Below are 20,342 nucleotides of genomic sequence, written 5' to 3' on the forward strand. Positions count from 1 at the left end.
ACCAGAGAGGGGCACGGGGGGTGCTGGCAGGGCAGGGGTTCATGCTCGGGGGGTCCTGCTGGAGGTGTCCAGCTCGGGGGGCGGGCGGGTCCCAGACAGTGGTGCTGGGGGGCCTAAGGGGGTCTAGTTCAGGGATCCCGGGCTGCTGTGGATGGTGTAGCTGAACTTAGAGAGAAAAAGCCATGGGGGGCTTGTGGGGGTCCGGCTCATGTGGGCCCCAGGCACTGGTGTTGGAGGGCTCAAGGGGGTTCCAGCTCAGCGATGCCGGCTCAGGGGGGTCCCAGGCTGCTGACGGTGGTGTAGCTGAACTTGGAGAGCGAGGCACTGGCCATGGGGGGCTCGTCCTCGGGGGGGCGGCGGGGGCAGGTACGGCGGCACCCCCAGCCTGCGCAGGTGGCCCCGAAGGCCTTGCGGAAGCGGCGGTTCATGAAGCAGTAGATGAGGGGGTTGGTGCAGGCCGAGGTGTAGGAGAGCAGGTGGATGAAGGCGATGGGGGTCCCCGAGAGTGCCCGCTGGGCTGCCCGCGGGGCAAAGGCACGCCAGGTGTTGGCGGCGAAGATGGGCAGCCAGCAGAGGAAAAACATGGCCACGATGACCACCAGCATGCGGATCACGCGCCGCTTGGCCGCCAGCTGGGCCCCCGAGCTGTTGATGCGTGCCCGGTCCTGCTGCGCAGCCGCCCCCAGTGCCCGCAGCTCCAACGCTGCACCTGGACGTGAGAGCTGCAGGTAGCAGCCGTCACCCTCATCGCAGGTGGGCGCTGGGTCCCCCCCAGTGCCACGCTGGGCTGTGGAATGAGGAGGCATGGTCACGGCACTGTAGGGGTACACTGCACCCCAACACCATAGGATCATCCTCCAGGAGCACATGGAAATGGCCATGGCGCCATGGGGACGTGCTGCACCCCAAGGCTACAAGGAGGTCCCCAGGAAAGGGGGGCGTCCCTGAGGAACACAGCACTGTGGGGAGCAGGGGTGAGGGCTCAGCCCTGCCTCTCCTCCAGGGGCGGGTACTCTGCCCACACAGGAGTCGTACCAAGCATCACCCCCAGCATCACCCCCGTCCCCTCACCTGCCACCTCCCTCTTGATGTCCAGCTCGAAGCGGATGCCACGGTAGAGCTCACGGGAGATGAGCCCGTACGCCACCGTCATCACCACGCCCGGGATGAAGAAGAGGACGAGAAGCAGCAGGACGTACCTGGGACAGGTGGCCCCCGTCACTCGGCATCCCCTCACCGCCGTGCTCCCCCTCCCTCCCCGGGACTCACCAGACCTGCCGGACACGCTCGCTGGGCCAGTGGTGCGTGCACTGGGCGGGGGGCGGGCGGGGGGCCGTGGGCCGCGTGGTGCTGTACACGGCGTAGGGCAGCATCAGCAGCGCTGCCAGGGCCCAGGTGCCCGCGATGACACGGCAGGCGTGGGACCGCGTCTGCCAGGCGCGCGACTGCAGCGGGTTGCAGATGGCACTGTAGCGCTCGATGGCAATGGCCACCAGGCTGAAGGTGGACACGGCCACCGAGACCCCTGCGGGTAGCAGGGCGCGTCAGTGGCCGTGGCGTGACGCCGCAGGCCCCCACCTCCTCCTGAAGCCTCCCGCTGTATTGCACGTACCCATGGGGTAGGGATAATCCCCCCGCACATCCACGGGGTAGGGACGAGCCCCCTCCCCGTGCCCCCATGTGCCAACAAGGTAGGGATGAGGTGGCCCCGCTGTGCCCCACCCTACCCATGAGGTAGGCGACGAGCTTGCAGACGACGTCGCCGAAGATGAAGGCGCCCATGAGGCCGGGCAGCAGGGTGAAGGGCATGCAGCACAGTGCCAGGAGCAGGTCACTCAGTGCCAGGGACAGCAGGAAGCAGTTGGTGACGGTGCGCAGTCGCCGGTTCAGCGCCAGCACGGCCACCACCAGCGCATTGCCCCCAACGCTCAGCACGAAGATCAGCACGTAGAGCACCACGCGTACCGCCACGTCCAGCTCTGTGGGCAGCAGGACAGCTGCTTTGGGACCCTGGGCACACCCCAGAGACACTCTGAAAGCACTCCCGAGGCCACCATAGAGACACTCCCACGGCACCCCAAGGGTAGCCCGGTGGCCCCCCAAAGGTACCCCGAAGGCCCCCCAGCACAGGCCCAGGCTCTGGGACGCCGGGGCTCCAGCGTGACCGGCGTGGGCTCGGTGGAGACACCAGATGAGTGCATCGTTACCCCCGTGTGGCAACCGCCGGGATTTGGGGCGAGCCCCACGTCCCTCGGCTCAATTCCGTGAGGCTGAGGGACCCTCATGCAGGTGAGTGCTCCCATCCTGCCCACCCTTCCCCTCGGTGCCGAGCCGCGGGGACCGGGGACGTCCAGCCCAGAGAGCAGAGTGACAAGCCGGAGCAGGGGCCCCAGCCGGGGGTGGGATGGGGTTAGGAGTCTTGGCTCTGCTGGTGGGGCGGGATGGGGGCGTCCCAGTCGAGGGTCCAGTTGGGGGTCCCAGCCCCGGCAGTGGGAGAGGGCTGCGGGGCGGGCGGTGTCTGTGTCCGTGGCGTCCCTGTCGGAGTCCCCTCCACCCTCCTGCTGCCGCCGGCGCAGCCCGGCGTGTTCCCCCCAGGCAGCGCCGAGATCCGCATCGGGACCGCCGGGCGCTGCCGGGGCCACCGAGCCCCCGCCCGGGGATCGGGGATGTGGCTGCGATGAGGGGCACGGCGGGGCGGGGGCGGCACCGGGCAGGGGCCGGGAGAACCGGAGCGCAGGGCGGCGGGCAGCGGGGGGCACGGCGGGGGGGAAGCGGGGTGCTGGCGTGCCGGGGGGCGCAGGGCCGGGCACCAAGGGGGTCCTTTCCCGGTTCCATCCCGCTCCTCACCCCCCGCCTCCGCTCTCACCTCTGGGCGCCGGGGGCCCGCGGAGGCCCCTGCGGAGGAGGTCGCAGACCGAGCCGTTGGTCCCGTTGCCGGTGCCGGGTCCGTTCCCGGTGCCGTTCCCGGAGCGGCAGAGCATCTCCTGCAGCGACTCGTTGAGGGGCCGGGGGTCCATGGCGGGGACCCCCCCGCCTCCCCCCGCCCCTCCTCCGGCAGGAGGCACCGGCAAGGATCAGGCACCGGGAGGCTCCGGGAGGGACGAGGCTCCGATCTGCTCGGAGCCGCCGGTGGATAAGCGGGGGCGGCGCCCGGCGCGGGGCGGGCCGGGGGCGGGGGGCGGTGGCGGCGGCGGGGGGAGCCCGGGGGGTGCTGGGGGGCGCGGGGGAGGCGGAAACAGGGGGAGCCCGGGGCGGGGGGATCGGGCGGGGCCGTGGAGGGTACCGGGAGCGGGGCTCGGGGAGTACCGGGCTGCAGCCGGAGTCCCGGGCGGGTCGGGCAGCTGGGGGGGGCTCACCGGGAGCGCTCTTGAGCGAGTGCCGCCACCCCGGTGCCTGTCACCGCGTCCCGGCGGCTGCCCCGGGACCGCCCAGCGGGGCAGGGGGTCCCGAGCCGCTCACGGCTCCGAAACTCCACGACCCTGACCCGTCCCCGTCCCGGTTCCTTCCCCGTCCCGGTCCCCGTCCAGCAGCAGCAGCTGTCAGTGTCACCCGACAACGGTGGTCGCTGCTGTGTCCCCCTCCAGGTCACCCCTCAGCACCGCGGAACTAGTCCCGCGGCACCCCCACCCCTCGTGGGACCCCGACCGTCCGAGCCCCGGAGAGATCATGCGCCCCTCTGGAACTCTGTGACCCGGAGGGACCCTGTGCTCTGGGGAGAACCTGTGCCCCGCCGGGACCGTACGTGCCACTGGGACCTCGTGCCCCAGTCTGCCTCTGTGGCCTGAGGGGACCCCGCACCATGGGGGTACCATGTGCTTTGGGAGGACCTTGCATGTCGCTGGGAGCCTGTGCTCTCTGGGGACCCTGTGCCCTGGGGGCACCCCGCACCTTGGAGAGACCCTGTTCCCTGAGGGGACCGCATGCCCTGAGGACACGCTGTGCCTTGGCTGGATGCTGCGCTCCGGGGGGACGCTGTCCCCCAGCAGGACCCTGTGTCCCGGCAGGCGGCGAGGCCGCTCCCGCTGCCCCGTCTGTCCGCGCCGCTCTGTCCCGCAGGAGCGCCCGTCCCTCGAGGCGCTGGACGCGCAGGGCCATGCGCAGGGCGCTGGCCTCCAGCTGTGCCAGCAGCCGGGCTGCCTGAGTCTGGAGCCCCTCCAGGGCCAGCTCCAGCCCCTGCAGCCGCCGCTCCGCCTCCGCCTCGGCCGCCAGTGCCGCCGCCTCGGCCCCGGTGTCGAGCCGGCCCATGCGCAGCAGCAGCTCCCGGCCCTTGGCCTCCATGGCAGCACGGGCACAGGGGAACTCGGCCAGCACCTCCGCCAGGTCCTCCTTGCCCAGGCAGAACAGGTCTGAGTAGCCGATGCTCAGGATGTTGGCCGTGCGCCGGTTCCCCGCCGTGTTGCCTGTGGGGCGGGGGCCGTGAGCCCAAGGCGGCCGCGGGGCAGCACCGGGGCGCAGCGTGGAGCTCACCCTTGATGTTGATGAGGCTGATCTCCCCGAAGTAGAGCCCCTCGCTCAGCACGGCCAGCTGCGTGACACCGTCCTCGGCCACCACGGCCAGGCGGCCCTCGCGGATGAAGTACATCTCTCGGCCCACGTCCCCCCGCCGGCACACGAACTCGCCGGGGCCGAAGACCTGCGGTCGCAGGCGCAGCACCAGCTGCCGCAGCACCCCGTGCTCCCAGCTGCGGAACAGCCCGACCCGCCGCAGGGCCGCCAGGTGCACTTCGGCGGCCACCTCGGCGCGCAGCCCCCGCGGCAGGAGCTGCAGCACCGCCCGCTCCGCCGGCAGCTTGCGCTGTGCCCGCAGGTGCTGCTGCCAGCGCCCCACCCGCGCCGCCAGCCGCCCGCCCGCGCCCCGCGCCCGCAGGTACCGCCGCACCGGCCCCGCGTCGCGGTACAAGGCGGTGGTGGCCGTGCTGAGGTTGACGATGACGGTGCTGATGCTGCCGGTGACGGTGGCGAAGCCCAGCACGGCCACGAGGAAGCCGGCGGTGAGGAAGAGGAACTCCTCCTCGCGCTGCGGTGCCGGCGTGTCTCCCACCGTGGCCAGGACCAGCGTGGAGAAGTAGAAGCTGTGCAGGTAGCGGCGCAGCGCTCGGGTGGAGCTGGGGCAGACCCAGGGGTCAACGCCCAGCCCCAGGTGTGCCGACAGTGCGAAGTAGAGGCAGCCGTGCCAGTGGATGCCCAGCAGCAGGTACAGCATCAGCTTGGCCATGCGGAACACGTTGGGCCATCCCGTGCGTGTCTCGCACCGCTCGAAGGCCTCGAAGAGTCGTGGCACCCGCAGGCAGCGGTTGGCACGTGCTGCTGGCACCCCGGGGGACCCTGGGGACCCCTGGGAGCAGACAGAGCAGCTCGGTGGGCAGCACACTCATCACATCCCAGGGGAAGGTCCAGGAGCTCAGGTAGAGCCGCCGCGTCCGGCTGAGGTCTCGCACCAGGATCCCGTCCTCCAGGAAACCTGAGTGGGCAGCCAGGGCAGCCAGGGCACCACAGGGACCCCGGGCTGGGGGGTCCAGCTTGCCCAGAACATGTCTGTGATGGGAAGGGGCTCGCAGTGGGGACCAGGTGGGTGCCAGCATGGGGCACAGGGAGGACCCGGGGCATAGGAGCCCTGGATGGGCACCCTGGGGGGTGTCACTGGAGGTTCCCTGGGCTGCCATGGGGCTGAAGGGGTCAGCAGTGGATGCCCAGATCAAGACCACCCACACAAAGATCCTCGATGTGAGCCTGGGTGGTGGCTGTACCGGGTGGGAGTGTGTGCATATGTGTGTGTGTGTGTGTGTGCGCGCATGTACACACCTGTGTGTGTGTGTGTCCATGTACACACCTGTGTGTGTGTGTGTGTCCATGTACACACCTGTGTGTGTGTGTGTGTCCATGTACACACCTGTGTGTGTGTGTGTGTCCATGTACACACCTGTGTGTGTGTGTGTGTGTCCATGTACACTCCCGTGGGTGTGTGTGTGTCCATGTACACACCTGTGTGTGTGTGTCCATGTACACACCTGTGTGTGTGTGTGTGTGTGTGTCCATGTACACACCTGTGTGTGTGTGTGTCCATGTACACACCTGTGTGTGTGTGTGTGTGTGTGTCCATGTACACACCTGTGTGTGTGTGTGTGTGTGTGTGTGTGTGTGTCCATGTACACACCTGTGTGTGTGTGTGTGTGTGTCCATGTACACACCTCTGTGTGTGTGTGTGTGTGTGTCCATGTACACACCTGTGTGTGTGTGTGTGTGTCCATGTACACACCTGTGTGTGTGTGTGTGTGTGTCCATGTACACACCTGTGTGTGTGTGTGTCCATGTACACACCTGTGTGTGTGTGTGTGTGTCCATGTACACACCTCTGTGTGTGTGTGTGTGTCCATGTACACACCTCTGTGTGTGTGTGTGTGTCCATGTACACACCTCTGTGTGTGTGTGTGTGTGTCCATGTACACACCTGTGTGTGTGTGTGTGTCCATGTACACACCTGTGTGTGTGTGTCCATGTACACACCTGTGTGTGTGTGTGTCCATGTACACACCTGTGTGTGTGTGTGTGTGTGTCCATGTACACACCTGTGTGTGTGTGTGTGTGTCCATGTACACACCTGTGTGTGTGTGTGTGTGTCCATGTACACACCTGTGTGTGTGTGTGTCCATGTACACACCTGTGTGTGTGTGTGTGTGTGTGTGTGTCCATGTACACACCTGTGTGTGTGTGTGTGTCCATGTACACACCTGTGTGTGTGTGTGTGTGTCCATGTACACACCTCTGTGTGTGTGTGTGTGTGTCCATGTACACACCTCTGTGTGTGTGTGTGTGTGTGTCCATGTACACACCTGTGTGTGTGTGTGTGTGTCCATGTACACACCTCTGTGTGTGTGTGTGTGTGTCCATGTACACACCTCTGTGTGTGTGTGTGTGTGTGTCCATGTACACACCTGTGTGTGTGTGTGTGTGTGTCCATGTACACACCTGTGTGTGTGTGTGTGTGTCCATGTACACACCTGTGTGTGTGTGTGTGTGTCCATGTACACACCTGTGTGTGTGTGTGTGTCCATGTACACACCTGTGTGTGTGTGTGTCCATGTACACACCTGTGTGTGTGTGTGTGTGTGTCCATGTACACACCTGTGTGTGTGTGTGTGTGTGTCCATGTACACACCTGTGTGTGTGTGTGTCCATGTACACACCTGTGTGTGTGTGTGTGTGTGTCCATGTACACACCTGTGTGTGTGTGTGTGTGTCCATGTACACACCTGTGTGTGTGTGTGTGTGTCCATGTACACACCTGTGTGTGTGTGTGTGTGTGTCCATGTACACACCTGTGTGTGTGTGTGTGTCCATGTACACACCTGTGTGTGTGTGTGTCCATGTACACACCTGTGTGTGTGTGTGTGTGTCCATGTACACACCTGTGTGTGTGTGTGTGTGTGTGTCCATGTACACACCTGTGTGTGTGTGTGTGTCCATGTACACACCTGTGTGTGTGTGTGTCCATGTACACACCTGTGTGTGTGTGTGTGTGTCCATGTACACACCTGTGTGTGTGTGTGTGTGTCCATGTACACACCTGTGTGTGTGTGTGTCCATGTACACACCTGTGTGTGTGTGTGTGTGTCCATGTACACACCTGTGTGTGTGTGTGTGTCCATGTACACACCTGTGTGTGTGTGTGTCCATGTACACACCTGTGTGTGTGTGTGTGTCCATGTACACACCTGTGTGTGTGTGTGTGTGTCCATGTACACACCTGTGTGTGTGTGTGTGTGTGTGTCCATGTACACACCTGTGTGTGTGTGTGTGTGTCCATGTACACACCTCTGTGTGTGTGTGTCCATGTACACACCTGTGTGTGTGTGTGTGTGTGTGTGTGTCCATGTACACACCTGTGTGTGTGTGTGTGTGTGTGTCCATGTACACACCTATGTGTGTGTGTGTGTGTCCATGTACACACCTGTGTGTGTGTGTGTGTGTGTGTCCATGTACACACCTGTGTGTGTGTGTGTGTGTGTGTCCATGTACACACCTGTGTGTGTGTGTGTGTGTGTGTCCATGTACACACCTGTGTGTGTGTGTGTGTGTCCATGTACACACCTGTGTGTGTGTGTGTGTGTGTGTCCATGTACACACCTGTGTGTGTGTGTGTGTGTCCATGTACACACCTGTGTGTGTGTGTGTGTGTCCATGTACACACCTGTGTGTGTGTGTGTGTCCATGTACACACCTTTGTGTGTGTGTGTGTGTGTCCATGTACACACCTGTGTGTGTGTGTGTGTGTGTCCATGTACACACCTGTGTGTGTGTGTGTGTGTCCATGTACACACCTGTGTGTGTGTGTGTGTCCATGTACACACCTGTGTGTGTGTGTGTGTGTGTCCATGTACACACCTCTGTGTGTGTGTGTGTGTGTGTGTCCATGTACACACCTGTGTGTGTGTGTGTGTGTGTCCATGTACACACCTGTGTGTGTGTGTGTGTGTGTCCATGTACACACCTGTGTGTGTGTGTGTGTGTGTGTCCATGTACACACCTGTGTGTGTGTGTGTGTCCATGTACACACCTGTGTGTGTGTGTGTGTGTGTCCATGTACACACCTGTGTGTGTGTGTGTGTGTGTCCATGTACACACCTGTGTGTGTGTGTGTGTGTCCATGTACACACCTGTGTGTGTGTGTGTGTCCATGTACACACCTGTGTGTGTGTGTGTGTGTGTGTCCATGTACACACCTGTGTGTGTGTGTGTGTCCATGTACACACCTGTGTGTGTGTGTGTGTGTGTCCATGTACACACCTGTGTGTGTGTGTGTGTGTCCATGTACACACCTGTGTGTGTGTGTGTGTCCATGTACACACCTGTGTGTGTGTGTGTGTGTCCATGTACACACCTGTGTGTGTGTGTGTGTGTGTGTCCATGTACACACCTGTATGTGTGTGTGTGTGTCCATGTACACACCTGTGTGTGTGTGTGTGTGTCCATGTACACACCTGTGTGTGTGTGTGTGTGTGTGTGTCCATGTACACTCCCGTGGGTGTGTGTCCATGTACACTCCCGTGGGTGTGTGTGTGTCCATGTACACACCTCTGTGTGTGTGTGTGTGTCCATTTACACTCCCGTGGGTGTGTACACACCTGTGTGGCAGTGCACGGCGATGTCCAGCAGGTACAGAGCATCGCTGAGCCCGTCCAGGGCCTGCCACAGCCCGGTGTGCGCCTCCTGCAGCTCGGGGAAGCAGCACCTGGGGTACAAGGGGCATCATCCCTGGGGTGGGGCAGGACACCCCACACCCTCACCCAACCCAACTGCTCGGCACCTGAGGATGAGGACGACCCAGTTGTAAAGGATGGGCAGCACCATGAGGCTGATCCATCTGTAGTGCCAGTCCCCGGCGGGGTCCAGGGTCCAGTTCTGGGGGGTGGCAGTGCGGCTGGGGGCGCAGAGGGACCGGGGGTCGCTCCATCCCCATTTGGGATCCCTCTGCCCCCCGTTCAGCCCCGGCTGCCCGTGGCTCTGAGGCTCAGGCAGCCCCCCCTGCACCTGTGTGGCCGAGGGGGTCCCTGCAGTGCCCGTACCCCCGGCCCCACCGAGGCTCGCTGCTCACCCCGTGGCATGTCCGGCTCCAGAGGTGCCGCGGGGCTGGAGCCGGGCCCAGCGGCAGGACGGGAGGGAGCCGAGGGTCCGCATCCTCCGCAGCGCGGATCCCGCGCGTCCCGGTAGCCGCCGGTCCTGTGCAGCCGCGCTCCCGGCAGGAGCCGCCGCCCGCCCCGGTGCCAGGCGTGGCTCCTCAAGGGGACCCAGCCGGGCGGCTCCCGCGGCACCGGGCTCGTCCTTAGCAACGTGGGGTCCCCAGGGACACCTGGGCTGAGGCAGCCGCGGTGCCAGGTCCGCCGGGCACGCCGGGGCCCGGGTTAGTCTCCAGTAACAACAGCCGGTGCCAGGCAGTGCCCTGTGCGCGGTGGTGCCGGTTCCCGGTCCCTGGAGCCGGGCACAGGGTACCCGCTACAAGGTCATCCGGCACAAGAGTGCCCAGGGTCAGGCAGGCCCGTTCCGGGGGTGCCCGGGAGAAGGGTTCTGGGGGGGTCCCGGTACCGGGGCGCCCGATTCCGAGGTGCTCAGTTCCGGGAAGTGCAGTGTGCAGGGGTTATCTGGTGCAGCGGGTCCTAGTACAGGGTTACCCGGTACTGGGGTGCCCAGTTCTGGGGCTCGCAGCACAGGGGTGCCGGGGCCAGCGCGGTGCCCGGTTCCCGGTGGTGCTCGTACTGGGGTTCTCGGTGCCGGGATTCCCAGCCCCTGAGTACAGGTTACCGGTGACCGGCTCGGAGAGGTTTCCGGTTTCTCGGGATGCCCCGCTCCGGGGGGTGCTCGTAGGGGGTACCCGGTGCCGGGGTGTCCCGGTACCGCCCGTCCCTGTTCCCTGTTCCCGGTTCCCGGTTCCCACGCGCCCCGGCCCCGCCCGGCCCCGCCCCACTCGCGGCGTAGCCAATGAGCGCTCGAGCTGTCCCGTGCAGGCCCCGCCCACCGAGGCATGCAGGCGTGTCCCGGGCAGCGGTGGGCGTGGTCAGCCCGGAGAGGGGGCGTGGTTACCCCGTGGTGGGCGTGGCCAGCGCGCGCGGTGCGTCGGGCGCGGCGGGAAGATGGCGTCGGGAGCGCGGGGCCCGCGGCGGGGGCGGGCGGTGAGCGGCGGCGCTGGGGCGGAGCGGGAGGGGCCGGGGGGCGCCTGAACACCGGGAATGGGGACACCGGGAGCGGGGACACCGGGAGCGAGGTGTGCGGGGAGCGGAGCGGGCCTCGGGGCAGGTCCAACCGCCCTTGTGCTCCGTGCCGGGGTGCCCGGGCCGCCGCCCGCCCTTGGCCGCGCGGGGCCAGAGGGACCGGACCGGCTCGAGCGGTATCGAGGGTGAGGGGCCCGCGGCGGGGACGGGTCCGAGCGGGTCGCGGTGCCGTGGGGCGAGGGGCCCAGTCCCGCTGCGGCCCGCGGGGTCCCGGGGGGTTCCCGGCCCCGCGTCCGACGCCTCCTCTGCCCTCCCCAGGTGCGGCGCTGACGGGACGGGACCGCCGCGACCTTGACCCAGGTAGGCGGCCCGGGCCCGGGGCATCGAAGGGTCCCCATGCGTGACCTCGGAGCATGAGGGCGTCCCGGTGTCTCCATGGCTCCGGGATAGCGGATGCCCGAGCGAGCGGCACCGCGGCCCCGGCCCGGGAGCAGCCCCGGGCTGTGACAGCCGCTCGTCCCACCCGGAGCACCGGCACCGGGGGCCCTGCCGACCCCCCGGTGACCCCCGCACCGAGCTCCGTTTCCCTGGGGTGCTCATCATCCACAACCTCCCGCCGCTGGCTGCCATCCTCTGCCCGTGGTGGCCGTGCCGTGTCTCCCCGGCCCTGCCCGGGTGGCACCTGGCTGTCATCCCGTGCCCCCGCTATCCCTGCCTGCAGTGTCCCTTTCCCTGGGCTGGTGGCCCCCGATCACCCCGCAGTGCTCTGGCTGCCCGCTGCTGTGGTGGCACGGCCCGTGCTGTGCCCCGTGCCGTGGTCCTTTGGCATGTGGCAGGCACAGCCAGGTTGGGGTGAGGGGGCACTGCTACCAGCACAGAGGTGGTGACAGCTGCTGTCCCTGTTCCACCAGCGTGGCTCTGGCGCTGCGTCTGGCAGGGTCCCTGCACTGGGGATGCCCCGGTGTGCCACACCGTGGCCTTTGCCTCAGTGTTCCTGCTGAGGCCGCAGTGCCAGGTACCAGGGCTGGCACTGTCCTGGCATTCAGTGGCTCTAACTTTAGCAGCCACACGAGTGCTGGCTGTGGGTGGGACGGGCTGTGCTGGGTATAAATAGACAGGCCCTGCCCATGCTGTGTCCCACTGCCCCAGCTTCAGCCACTTTCCATTTCTGCCCTGTGGTTTCGGGTGTCTTTAATGACACTTTCACTTCCCCAAGCCCCAAACAAGGACTGTGGCACTGGCTCTCAAGGCCATTTCCCTTCCCACGTGCTGTTGGGGGACTGGGGGGCCCCTGCGGTGTCTCTTTGTCCCCAGGCACGCCGGTGCTGCTGGCTCTGGGGGCTCTTAGTGCTCAGTCCTGTGCTGGTGTCTGCAGTGGCAGTGGTGGTGCGAGGGCATGGGGCCCTATAAATATCCTGGCAGCGCTGTCACACTGCACTGGCCATGGGTGCTGCTGAGCATGGGGGTGGGCAGCTGTCCCAGCTGTCCCGGTGTCCCTGCGGCTGCCGAGTACTCCCCACACCCATGCTGCACTGGTTCCCGGTTTAAAGTCCAGTACTGGGTGTGAGCAGGGCTGGGATCAAGAGTCCTCCAGCCACCACTGCTCCAGCATGCTTGCCCAGCCCAATTCCACTGCTCTATGTCTCCTGCCTGCCTTTCCTCTTGATTGCCTTCCTTTCCTCCTGGCTTTCTTCCCTCCTGGCTTCCTTCCTACTTTCCCTTCTGCCTCCCTCCCTGCTGCTGGATGTGAGGTTGGGCCGGGGGTCTCTGACAGCCCCTCTTCCTGCAGCCTGGCCGCTGGCAGCAGCATGGAGAAAGGACCCTGGCGTCCCGCCCGCTGCCCTGTGCCCCCGCGGTGGTGCCAGGCCGCATCCAGAGCGGTTGGGGTGCCCCGGTGCTGTCCGTGACCCCGTGCCGATGGAGAGGATGAGCTGGCTGAGCAAGCTGACCCCACGGGCGGGTGGGCAGCGAGCCCCCCGCAGCGCCAGCCTGCAGCCCCCCGTCACCGCTGACCCCGAGACCTGCCTCATGGTCTTCAAGAACCACTGGGCACAGGTGAGCGGCTGGGGGGGCAGTGAGGATCCCCCGGCCCTCCAGCCCCCAGCCCCCACTGCAAAGCCCCCTCCCACAGGTGCTGCAGATCCTGGAGCGGCGCGGGAGCAAGCCAGCCCCCGATGACCTCAGCGCTGTCCGCAACAACACCTACCAGATGCTGAACCTGCTGGCTGAGGACCGGCCCTGGGGGGATGGGGACAAGGACAGGTCACAGGGGGACGGGGACGTGGCCTGCGGGCCCATCCTGGAGTTTGTGGCTGCTGAGAACCTGCTGGAGCGGCTCCTTTGCTGGCATCTGCAGGGCGACTTCACCGAGGAGAGGAAGGTCTGAGTGAGGGAAGCAGAGGGGTCTGCAGTGGTGGAGGGTTTGTGGGGAGGCTGGGACAGGCTGGATCCAAGGGGAGAAGGTGGTGGGTTGAGGGTCAGCCAGGCCAAGGGCAGGGTGCTGTCCCAGGGCATGTTCAGGTTGGAATGGGGTTGAGACTACTCAAGCCATCCTGAAAACTCTGTGATGCTGGAGGGAATTCCTCATGGAAAGAGCTGTCCGGCCCTGTCACAGAGGGCCCAGGGCAGTGCTGGAATCTCCAGCCCTGGGGGGATTTCACAACCTGGGGACACGGTTCGGTGGGCTGGGTTGTGCTGGAGGAGCAGCTGCACTGGGTGGCCTCTGTACCTTTCCAGCCCTGTCCTTGTTGCCAGGTGGAGCAGCTGAAGCTGTACGAGATGCTGATCAGCCAGGCCCGGCAGCCCCTGCTGCGGCACAAGCCGGTGCTGACGCCGCTGCTGCGCCTGCTCAGCGTCTGCGCCGAGCCCGCCTCGGCCCCGCTTGAGAACAGCCTGGTACTGCTGCTCAACCAGCTCTGCGTCTCTGTGGCCCGCGAGCCGGCCATCCTGGAGCTCTTCTTCCACAGCCACACGGACCAGGGCCCCGCCAACCTCATCATCTTCTCGCTCCTCATCCCCTTCATCCACCACGAGGGCGCGCGGGGCCAGCAGGCGCGTGACGCGCTGCTGCTCATCATGGCCATGTCGGCCAGCAACCGCGCCGTGGCCCAGTCCATCACCGACAACTCCTACTTCTGCCCGGTACGGCTCCCCGTGTGCCATCCCCCTCCTCGGGGTGATGCCCCTCTCCCTGCCATGGTGTCCCCCCACCCAGGCTGATGTCCCCTCCCTGGGACAGTGCTGGCACCCCGCGCTGCTGGCACGGGGTTGGGTTGGGCTGCTGGGCAAGAGCCGTGGACAGGCCTAGAGGGAGGAGTCCTGTCCTGGCTTGGGGCTGGTGGGGGGTAGGGCTGGAGATTATGGGGGGCTTGGGAATGATGGAAGCTGGGTGATGGAGAGCTGTCAAATGATGGAGAGCTTTGGGCTTGAAGGCTTGGAGATGATGGGGGATCTGGGGGTGATGGAAGGTCCGCAAGTGATGGGGGGCTTGGAGGTGACAGAGTAGCCTGGAGATGATGGAGAGCTTGGGGATGAGGGGCCTGGAGACATTGGAGATGATGGGGGGACTTGGTGGTGATGGGAGGCTTGGAGATGATGGAGGGCCCAGTGCTGGGCTGGTGATGAGGGGGCCACTCCCTGGGGTCAGTGGTGGGTGCAGGACCCGGCCCAGCTGCCCTGCCTGGTGCACTGGAGCGGGGCAGGTTTGTGGGGGCAGGTTCCTGGGGTTTGGGGAAGGCCAGTTGGGTCCAGCAGCCGGAGGTCCGAGGGGCTGCGGGGCAGCCGAGTACATGTGTTCCCAGGTGCTGGCCACGGGCCTGAGCGCCCTGTACTCCTCCCTGCCCCGCAAGATCGAGGTGCGAGGAGATGACTGGCACTTCCTACGGCGGGAGGACTGGATCGGAGTCTCCTCCCTCGTCCTCTTCATGAACTCGCTCGAGTTCTGCAATGCTGTCATCCAGGTGGGGCTGAGGGGCTGCGAGGAGCTGTGAGGGGCTCCCAGCCCCACAGGGGGCTGCCTGACCCCCCTGCGGCCCCTCAGGTTGCCCACCCACTGGTGCAGAAGCAGCTGGTGGATTACGTCCACAACGGGTTCCTTGTGCCCGTCATGGGGCCGGCGCTGCACAAGGTGAGGGACCCCTGGCAGTGGGTGTGGGATGGGGGTCTCCTGCCCGTAGCACTGCGGGTGGGCAGGGCCCCACGGCACCCGTCCCCGTGGCGCTCAGCTCCACGTGCCCCTCCTGCAGACCTCGGTGGAGGAGATGATTGCGAGCACAGCCTACCTGGACCTGTTCCTGCGCAGTGTCAGTGAGACAGCGCTGCTGAAAACCTTCCTGCGCTTCGTGCTGCTGCACCGGCACGACAACACCACCATCCTGGACACACTGGTGGGCCGCATCAACAGCAACTCCCGGGTGAGCCCCGTGGCCCTCACGGCCCCCCAGCATCCCCATCCTCATCCCATCCCCAATATTCCCATCCTTGTTCCATCCCCATCCCCTTTCCCTGCCGTGGGGGAGTGGCACTGCCCCCTGCCTGCTCCTCTGATTCCCCACACTGTCCCCAGCTGTGCATGGTGTCCCTGAGCCTCTTCCGGACCCTGCTCAGCCTCAACTGCGAGGATGTGATGCTGCAGCTCGTGCTCAGGTAACAGGGGCTGGGGTGGGGTGCTGAGGGGGGCACCTGCTGCTGGCCCACTCTGGGGGCTCCTCTGGGACGGGCCTGGGGAATTGTTCCCAGGTGGGCACGTGGATGTGAGGCAGCCACATCATTTACCCCACTGTGAAGGGGCTGGTGTCCTGTGGAGGGTCCCTGTCCCTGTGTCTGCCCTGTGCCACCCTGCCCCCAGGTACCTGCTGCCCTGCAGCCACGTGATGCTGAGCCAGAAGCGGGCGGTGCGGGACCTGGACATCTACGGGAAGACAGCGGCGAAGTTCCTGTCGCTCATCCCACGCTGCTGCCGGCCTGAGAGCCCCCCACCGCCCCGTGACCGGGACGAGGAGCCCCCTTCCCGGGCCAGGGGTATGCCACTGCGGTCCCCCAGAGCCCCTCCACACCCCGGCTTGGTGCTGAGCCCCACCCCACCATCCGCATGGCCCCTTGGACCCTGTCCCGACACTGAGCCCTCTCCCCGCATCCCTGCAGCCTCTCAGACTCCCCTCCTACCCTGGCTGGCTGTCCCATGCTATCCCTGTGGCCCCTTAGGCCCTGTCCCCCTCCTAGCTTGATGCAGAGCCCTCTCCTGGGGTCTCCGTGGCCTCTTGTAACCCACTTCTGCTCCAGCTTGTTGATGAGTCCCAGCTGTGCCATCCCTATGGCTTCCCCCCCATACCCTGGCCCCATCCTGTCCCATTGCTGAGCTCTGCCTTGCTGTTTCCTTCTACCCCATCCCAACTCAGCACTGAGCCCCTCATTCCTGTGGCAGCTTGAGCCCCATCTCCACCCCATCCTGGCACAGGCCCCCACGCCACGCTATCTCCACGTGCTCGAGCCCTGTCCTGCGCTGGGCTCCCCCTGCAGCCACAGGACCATTCCTCCCCCTGCTCAGAGCCCTGTCCCACCATCCCCGCAGCACCTGGAGTCCCCCCAGCACCCCCGGGCGCTGACCCCGTCTCCCCTGCAGGCCACGGCAGCCCCGGTGCAGACGCGCCCCCGGCCCCGAAGCCCTCCACGCCGTCCCGCCTCTCCTTCTTCATGCGCCAGGCCAGCGCGGCCCCCGCCGAGGCTGCGGCCCCCCGCTCCCCCGGGCCCCCCGCGGGCAGCCCCCCCCAGCCCGGCCCCCGCGACGAGGTGGCGGAACTGGACAGGAATTACCTGGAATACCTGCGGGATGCGCGGCGCAGCATCGACCGCTGCACCTGGGCCTGCCGCGTCTGGTCGGCCCCCTACGATGGCGAGGACCCCCGTGCCCCCGGCCCCGCAGCCGACCCCGACAGCCCCCCGGGGCGGCCCCCCGGGCCCCCCACGCCACGGACTAAGAAGCGGGGGCTGCCTGAGGAGGGGGCGCGGGAGGCGCCGGCGGGGGCCCTCGGGAGTGAAGAGCCCAGTGCTGGGGGGCCCGGCCCTGCCCCCCGGGACGGGGGGACTCTGGTGAACGGGGCACACGGGGCGGCCGAGCCGGGGCGGCCGGAGGGGGATGTGGTGGTGAAGAAGGTTCGTCGGAGCCCCCAGGGCGAGGGGGAGGGCGGCGGGGGGGCACCGAACGGGGCCCCTCGGGCGCAGCCCCCCGGCTGGGAGCCTCTGCCCTCGGTGGACTCGCTCCTGGAGGAGCTGCTGGCCCGCGTGCCTGCCGAGGGCCCCGGTGCCGGCGTCTCCATCGAGACCTTCACGGAGGAGCTGCGTGAGATTGAGGCTGAGATGCAGAACGGGGGTGTGGGGGCGGCCCCAGCCACCCCCGTGGAGCCCCCTGAGACACCCTTATCCCATGAAGAGGAGGAGGCCTTTGCCAGCTTCAGCGCGCTGCCCGAGGGGGACGCGGGCGCCGGGCGGGCGCCGCCGCGGCCCCCAGACCCCCTGGCGCAGGTGGTGGCCAGCCCGCCGCGGGCGGTGGGGCCGCCCCCCAGCCAGCCCTTCACAGGTGGGCATGGGGGGACAGGGAGGGTCCCAGCTCCCTGCAGGGCCCTGCCTGACCCGCCTGTGTCCCCAGGCCCCTTCGTGTCGGTGCTGTTCGGGAAGCTGGAGAACATGCCCCACAACTCACTGTACGTCAACTTCCTGCTGACGGGGCTGGTGGCCCAGCTGGCCTGCTACCCCCAGCCTCTGCTCCGCTCCTTCCTGCTCAACACCAACATGGTCTTCCAGCCCAGCGTCAAGTCCCTTCTCCAGGTATGGCCCCCGGGGAACCCATTCCCTCATGGAGTCAAGGGAAGCCATTGGAAAAAACCCCCAAGACCACTGAGTTGCCCTGTGCTGCCCAGCCCACCCCTGCTCCATGTCCCTAAGTGCCACGGGCATGTGGCTGTAACCCCCTCTGGATCCCCTGGTACTGTGGAGACCCCCCCCCCCATTCCTGTTGGGATACTCTGTGCTCAAGGGAATACCCCATGTGATGGGGACCCCAGTTCCTGAGGGGACCCTGTCCTGTGGTCCTGCAGGTGCTGGGCTCGGTGAAGAACAAGATTGAGAGCTTTGCTGCCAGTCAAGAGGATTTCCCAGCACTGCTCTTCAAGGCCAAGAAGTACCTGATTGCCCGGGGGCGGCTGGACTGGGCCGAGGGGCCTGGGGCGGTCCCTGCCCTGCGGCGCACTGACACCCTGGGTGAGGACCAGGCCTGGCACGGGGGGCTGGGGCTTGTGCAGGTGGCTGGGAGCGGCACACAGGGCTGGGGGCTGCGTGCTGGGCTCCCCGTGCCCTGCCCAGGGTCTGGGGGTCCACAGTGTGTTGTGTAGGGGGTGGGGGCTGCATGGGGGCAGGGGGCCGTGCAGCAGGTGTTGTACAAGGGTGGCTGTGCACGGTGGGCCGGGGGTTGCTTTGGGAGTCTGGGTGGGGCGTGGGGTCCGCGCAGGGACTGGGGAGGGGGCCTGGGGGTCGTGTGTTGTGTGGTAAGGAGGGTTGGAAGGGGCTGGAGGGTGTATGGGGGAGCTGAGGGCTGCACAGAGGTCGGGATGCCTTCTCCTGTGTGCCCACAGCCACAAGCTGTCCCTTGGGCTGGGGGGCGTGCTGGGGGGACCGGCTGCCCCCCTGTATTCCCCCCGCCCGGTGTCCCTGACCTGTTCCCCTCCGCGTGCCCCCAGCCCGCAGCCGGAAGCCGTCCCTGGGGGAGCTGCTGCTGCGCCACGCCAACAGCCCGACCCGCGCGCGGCACGCGGCACAGCTGGCGCTGCAGGGGCTGCGGGACGGGGGGCTGCACCCCCTGGCCCCCCCGGCGCGGCACGGCGAGGCCCTGCGCGTGCGCAACGCCGTCTACTGCGCCGTCATCTTCAGCGAGTTCCTCAAGGAGCTGGCAGCCATCGCCCAGGCCCACGCCGTCACCTCCCCGTTCCTCACCGAGCCCCCTGAGGACTGACCCCCCGGGCCCCCTTTTTAACCCCGGACTCGGACCTTTTTAATTTATTGGGGCAGAGCTGGGCTGAGGCCGGGCTGCACTTTGGACACGAGCGGCCGCCCCCGCCTCGCGCCCCGGGGGAGCAGGGCAGGACCCTGGGGCCCCCGGGGCTCGCGGGGCGGGGGTCGCGGGGCGGGCTGGCTCTGCCCCCCTCGGCCCCCTGGGGGTTCCTGCTGCCCACCCAGCCGCTCTCTATGCAACCCCCGGGGCGTGGGGCTGGGGGGGCTGTGCATGGGGAGGGGATGTGTGTCTGTGCTGTGTAAAACCCTGCGGAATAAAGGGTCTGATTGAGGGCATCGCCTCCCCGCTCTGTGCAGCTCTCAGGGTATGGGGGCTGGCCAGGGCACCAGGGCACCCCTGCACGGCCGGGTGACTGCATCACGCTGCTGGCCTGAGACACGGCCTGTCTGCTCCCCCTCAGCTCGGGGGGCTGTGGGTGAAGCTCTGACTGTTGGGGGGCAGCCGGCGGCTCGTGGAGCAGGTGCCAGCACAGTTCCCGTCCAGCGCCGCCCTGGGACACCCCCGGACCCCCTTCATGGCCCGCACCCAGAGGTGTCACAGCATTGCCGGGGTGAGAATGGAAACTGGGATGAGGGTGGAGGTGCAGATAATTAGGATGGGAGGATGGGGATGGGGTTGATGAGGATGGAGGTGGGATGGGATGAGGTTGAAGGGGACGGTGTCTCCTGGGCTGTTGGGGTTTCTGGGGAGCAGTGAGCCTTCTGGGCCTGGCGGTGCCATGACTGTTCTTTGTCCCAAACAGCCCCCTGGCTCTGTGACCTGTGGGAATAGCAACTGGAGAATGTCTGGATTTCCTCTTCCAGTAGTTCATGTGTTTATTCCTGTCAGTGTTTTCCGAGCAGCTTTTCTGCAGCTGCACGGTGCAGATACCTGGGGAGGAGAGTGGGGTGAGCTGGATTCCAACCTTTTCCCAGCAGTGTGAAACATCAGCCAGCCAGCAAAGGGACACGGAGCCACCCCCAGGCTAGAATCTGGGGGGTGCTGCCTGCCCTATCTCCAGTTCCAGCCCATGCTGGAACCCTTTTTCACAATTGCTGATGGATTTGTGACAGACTCCCACTCATCTCTTGGAGGTTTTGCCCCAGACGAGGTCATTTCTGTATCAGAAACAGTGGGGCCAGCAAGGCTGAGGAAGTGCCCTGTGCTGGGCACTGCTGAGGCCAGACCTCGAATGCTGTGTCCAGTTCTGGATCCCTCAACTCAGGAAGAACATGGAGGGGCTGGAGCGTGTCCAGAGCAGGGAACGGAGCTGGGAAGGGTCTGGAGCCCCAGGAGGGGCTGAGGGAGCTGGGAAAGGGGCTCAGCCTGGAGCAAAGGAGGCTCAGGGGGCCCTTGTGGCTCTGCACAAGTCCCTGGCAGGAGGGGACAGCCGGGGGGGTCGGGCTCTGCTGCCAGGGAACAGGGACAGGAGGAGAGCTCAGGCCTCAGGCTGGGCCAGGGGAGGCTCAGGGTGGACAGCAGCAGGAATTTGCCCATGGAAAGGGAGCTCAGGCCTTGGCAGGGGCTGCCCAGGGAGCTTTGCAGTGCCCATCCCTGGAGGTGCCCAAGGAAGGGCTGGACGTGGCGCTCAGGGCTCT

General features: G+C 66.2%; 3 protein-coding genes across 5 annotated transcripts; 1 reads left to right on the forward strand and 2 right to left on the reverse strand.

Moving 5' to 3' along the window:
• Window positions 1-246: 246 nt before the first annotated feature.
• CCKBR (cholecystokinin B receptor) lies at window positions 247-3,064 on the reverse strand. Its single transcript, XM_058855842.1, has 5 exons — window positions 2,867-3,064; window positions 1,728-1,979; window positions 1,270-1,525; window positions 1,072-1,199; window positions 247-787 (listed from the first exon to the last, which is right to left on the reverse strand). The coding sequence occupies exons 1-5, from the start codon at window positions 3,015-3,017 to the stop codon at window positions 270-272; spliced, it is 1,305 nt and encodes a 434-aa protein (XP_058711825.1). The 5' UTR covers window positions 3,018-3,064; the 3' UTR covers window positions 247-269.
• Window positions 3,065-3,606: 542 nt separating this feature from the next.
• Window positions 3,607-11,396, reverse strand: CNGA4 (cyclic nucleotide gated channel subunit alpha 4). The gene is given in 9 exon segments (XM_058856488.1): window positions 3,607-4,400; window positions 4,468-5,320; window positions 5,322-5,461; window positions 9,123-9,229; window positions 9,305-9,584; window positions 9,653-9,819; window positions 10,174-10,281; window positions 10,576-10,708; window positions 10,796-11,396. Coding segments are annotated over 9 exon segments (3,183 nt in total).
• FHIP1B (FHF complex subunit HOOK interacting protein 1B) lies at window positions 10,569-19,293 on the forward strand. Of its 3 annotated transcripts, XM_058860228.1 has the most exons (14): window positions 10,569-10,664; window positions 11,022-11,063; window positions 12,493-12,758; window positions 12,835-13,083; window positions 13,458-13,844; window positions 14,504-14,662; window positions 14,743-14,829; window positions 14,948-15,115; window positions 15,268-15,347; window positions 15,550-15,722; window positions 16,324-17,277; window positions 17,347-17,525; window positions 17,795-17,957; window positions 18,434-19,290. In XM_058860228.1, exons 3-14 carry the CDS (start codon window positions 12,621-12,623, stop codon window positions 18,703-18,705), a joined length of 3,009 nt encoding a protein of 1,002 aa, XP_058716211.1. In that variant the 5' UTR covers window positions 10,569-10,664; window positions 11,022-11,063; window positions 12,493-12,620; the 3' UTR covers window positions 18,706-19,290. The 3 variants fall into 3 exon arrangements, with proteins under 3 accessions (XP_058716211.1, XP_058716203.1, XP_058716196.1); XM_058860220.1 differs by lacking the exons at window positions 10,569-10,664; window positions 11,022-11,063 and having other exon boundaries at window positions 14,552-14,662; window positions 18,434-19,293; XM_058860213.1 differs by lacking the exons at window positions 10,569-10,664; window positions 11,022-11,063 and having other exon boundaries at window positions 14,764-14,829; window positions 18,434-19,292.
• The last annotated feature ends 1,049 nt before the right edge of the window (window positions 19,294-20,342 follow it).

This window comes from Poecile atricapillus, chromosome 1, assembly GCF_030490865.1.
Source record: "Poecile atricapillus isolate bPoeAtr1 chromosome 1, bPoeAtr1.hap1, whole genome shotgun sequence".
NCBI lineage: Eukaryota > Metazoa > Chordata > Aves > Passeriformes > Paridae > Poecile > Poecile atricapillus.